Source organism: Sinocyclocheilus rhinocerous, unplaced genomic scaffold (genome assembly GCF_001515625.1).
Source record: "Sinocyclocheilus rhinocerous isolate Xijiao unplaced genomic scaffold, SAMN03320098_v1.1 scaffold993, whole genome shotgun sequence".
NCBI classification, from domain to species: Eukaryota; Metazoa; Chordata; class Actinopteri; order Cypriniformes; family Cyprinidae; genus Sinocyclocheilus; species Sinocyclocheilus rhinocerous.
The window spans coordinates 1219530-1223378 of NW_015639771.1; the positions used below are offsets into that span (position 1 = coordinate 1219530).

The 3849-nt window shown below is 40.8% G+C and overlaps 1 protein-coding gene across 1 annotated transcript; it reads right to left on the reverse strand.

The window, feature by feature from the left end:
- On the reverse strand, window positions 1-3584 carry LOC107751736 (type II iodothyronine deiodinase-like). Its single transcript, XM_016567490.1, has 2 exons — window positions 3006-3584; window positions 1-1804 (listed from the first exon to the last, which is right to left on the reverse strand). The coding sequence occupies exons 1-2, from the start codon at window positions 3222-3224 to the stop codon at window positions 1247-1249; spliced, it is 777 nt and encodes a 258-aa protein (XP_016422976.1). The 5' UTR covers window positions 3225-3584; the 3' UTR covers window positions 1-1246.
- Between the last annotated feature and the right edge of the window lie 265 nt (window positions 3585-3849).

Consider the following 3849-nt stretch of genomic DNA (forward strand, 5'->3'; position numbering starts at 1 on the left):
TTTTGTCATCATGCAAAGTTTCCTCCATCTGGAGTTTTCCGCTGAACTTTTCCCCTCCCTTTTTCAATCCAATCACCCCTCATTGAAATTTCCCAGAATCAAACACAAAAATGGGGGGAAAAAGTCTTAGTCAGCAGCAGTTCAACTTTATTTTTTTCTTGCCCTTTTCTCATTAAAAGGAAGAGGACGGTTGTAGTACATAAGAACAGTTCTGTGAAACAAAACTCAAAGCCTTCAGAGTGATTGTTTCAGCATGTTAGCAGTCGTGCTCATTTGGATCAGGACAGAGAGGTGTGGGCTCTCATCCAACCACAGACAGGACATGGGACCATTTCGTCTGTGATTTTCATGTGCACACCAGTGCCGTATTGACCCAAATGAGCGACTGCCGATCTGTCAGAGTTAACGTCGATGACATTCAAAAACAGTTCTCTAACATTCAGGACTAAAAGAACTTTTCGTCAGCTTTCCTGTACACTGCAGTGAAGCCAAGTCCAGTGGCTGAGGTCATTCATTTTTCCGGTTTATTGTTGCGATTGTTAAGTACAATACGGGCCAAATGACTAGCATTAGTAGTTTTCGAAATGGGATGCTGGGAATGTGTTTATTACTGGTGCAAATGAACTGAACAGTGTATCAGGGGTGTAAAAGCTGATGGTACATGGAATATGAATGATTGTCAATTGACGAGGGGAAGGGAAAGCATTACTAGCACATAAACAGGCCACGTATTAAAAATAAACATTGAATGTCAATAAATATAAATTATTCTCTTTTCATATAAAAGCTGGGTACTTGTGCTTTCTCTTCTGTTCAGCAATTTGGTTTTCTTTTGTAAGCAATATATGTCATGTCGCATAAAAATATTGCACACTTTAACTCTACAATAATTGCAAAGGAACAAGTTACTAATAGTGCATCGACAAATAGTTTTGCTGGCAACAATGTAATCTTAAAATTGAAGTGCAAACCATACAGTCAGTATTTAGAGTCTATAATCATTTCATTTCATTCTTTTCTTTTTTTTATTTATTTATTTTATAAAAAGGGGGTTAGAAATGTAGGACACCTGCTGATCATTTTAGACAATTCAAGAAAAGGACTTGGAGCCCAGCCCAAGTGTTTCCACCGAAGCCACCGTTAAACAGTTCAAAAAGTACCTTACCCTCAATTTCTCTCCATTATACAAAAATAAAAATATTCTAGCATTCACAGAAAAGGCTATTTGACCTCTTTTTCCAAGAAATTATCGCTGCCCGTAGCTCTTCTCAAGCCAATGCCGAACATCTTTAAGGTTGTAGAAAAATGGACCCTTTCCCCCAAGATAAGCGATTTTATTCTTCTGTACGATGCAAACCCGCTCGTAGGCCACACCGTAGGCTACGTTGGCGTTATTGTCCATGCAATCTGCCACCAACTGGCACTGAGGAGGCAAAGAGAAATGCTCCAGAAGTTTCAGAGCGGCAAACGTCCTCTCCTCCAGATTACGGTGTTTCCTCACTTCAAATGAAAAGTTCTCCATGGGAGGAGCCGCCCAGCCGTCTGAGGGGTGAGCCTCATCGATGTAGACAAGCAGGAAGTCTGCCACGTCCGAAAATTCCTCCACCATCCGCCGGAAAATCGGCAGCTGGCTTATAAAGGGGGGTCAAGTGGCCGAGCCGAAGTTGACCACTAACGGGCGGTCGGGAGACTCGAAGTCCAGCAGATGACACTTATTATGAGTCTTACCGCTGACGCTCCAGCGTCTGTTGATGCCAGGGACCTTCACCACCTTGGAGTTTGGAGCAGCTTCACCCAGCTTCACCTGAACAAAACAGTTCCACATCCACAATAAATATTTTTGAGGACATCAGAATCACTTAGTGGGCTTACTGGCCTCTGTTGTTATGGAAACTCAAGTGATGTCACCAGGTTTGAGAACTCATATACACAGTTGTATATATACAACGAGAAAACCCACAAATTCTTTGGGGCTTTGTCACTGCTCTAAACCGATAATGATGTTTCTGGCTTGTACCTTTTAACACCATCTGTAAGAACCTTTAAGCATCTTGTAGAAAAAGTACAGCACATGATTTCTTTGATCTCACAAAAGACTTTGGAGCCAGATATTTGTTTGTAGTAAGAAGTCTATGAAAATGCCATTTCTGTGACTTTATAAGTGAGTATGAACTCTGGCACTGTGGGAAACAACACACATATAACTCATCCTCTCGTCTTTAACGTTATTTTGACACTAAATGATTTCCTCAGCAAGACTTTGCAACCAAACAATGATATAGTTAATGGTTGGGGACAATGAATGCACATAAAGCTAGTGTATCTTACCCCACTGGGTGATTTTTGATTGATTTTTATAGTTAAAAAGTAACAGGAATGTGAATCCAGACATTTAATGAATTAAGAGCATTGAGCCAAGAGGTCACTGACTGTCTGGAGGGCAAAGTTCACACACCTTTATAAGGATTAAAATTACACTGCATGTCACGTTTTTAAGATTGAGCAAAATGAGTTGGAGGATGTAAACCACATTGTAAACAAATGCTTTTAAGAATATCTTTTTATCCATATATATATATATATATATATATATATAGCAGCAATTAGTTGAATATTGTAGAAATAATTGGGTAATAATTTATGCCACAAGGTCCATGTTACAATTATTCCATGCAAACTGATAATTGCAAACTATTTAAAATAATAACTGTATTTGCAAAGTTTTCATAACATAAAATGTACATTGCCCTCATTGTACAGCATTTTCATCAACACCTGTTGTTTTTAGATGCTTTAAAAGCAATTTGACGTCACTATGTGTGTTCATTGATATTATGCGGTACTTAAAGTAAATACACTGTAACGTGGACACTAAAGTCTAACCAAATATTGCATTATGTCTACTTAACATTAAAACAGCATGGGCAAATAAGCCCCTAAGCCCTTTGAACTTGTCTGAGTCATACTCCACAGTGTGCAGACCAAGTCTTGTGCTCTCAGCTTACCTGTTTGTAGGCATCCAGCAGAAAGCTGTTCCATATGGAGCGCACGCCGGCTGTGGTTAACATGCGCTGCCACTCACCAGTGGAGCCCGAACAGCTCAGGAGTGACACCACACGCTTTACCAGCACTATCGAATCATACAGCACGAAAAACAGGCAGTTGGAGAAGAAACCAGGCAAGATCTGCAAAGTTACCAAGAGGTCCACACTAAGCATGCCCATTTCGCGCTGATTTATAACAGGTGGTTGACGCGTACTTTTGCTTATTTAAGTTCACCTTTCCGACTCATCCTGGTCAGATATCATCTCCTCTGCCGTCCCCCTCCAAGAAAACTTTAATTCACCTACAGAAAGCAGAGCCGACTTAAGGATGTGGGCGTTTGCGCGCGGTGAGCCCGAATCTGCGTCTCTCCAAGCATCAGTCTTTACGTACAGAGGACCGCCGGTGCCAAACGTCCCCCTCCTTTCCGCCTAACAATAAAGGCTACCCGTTGGGTAGGTTCATGAGTCGCTCTGCGTCTTTTTATACCGTAAATCATTCCGGGCTCTGAAGTAAAGCCTGCGGGGCTGGTAGGAGCGTGACGTCATAACGAGGGCTTTCTCTCCGGACGGGACATGCTATAAAAAGATGGAAACAGATTCAGTGCTTTTTAACGTCAGTTGCTGATAACAAAAGGAGATTACGTGTCCCTGCATGAAGAGACACGTTTATATTGATTTGCATGAAATCAATCTTTTGTGTATACATGTTTTATAATGATATAGTGAGGTCTAAAAGTTGAACTGTCAGTTAATGTTTAAAATTAAACGAGACAGACAGACTAGATAGATAGATAGACAGATAGAT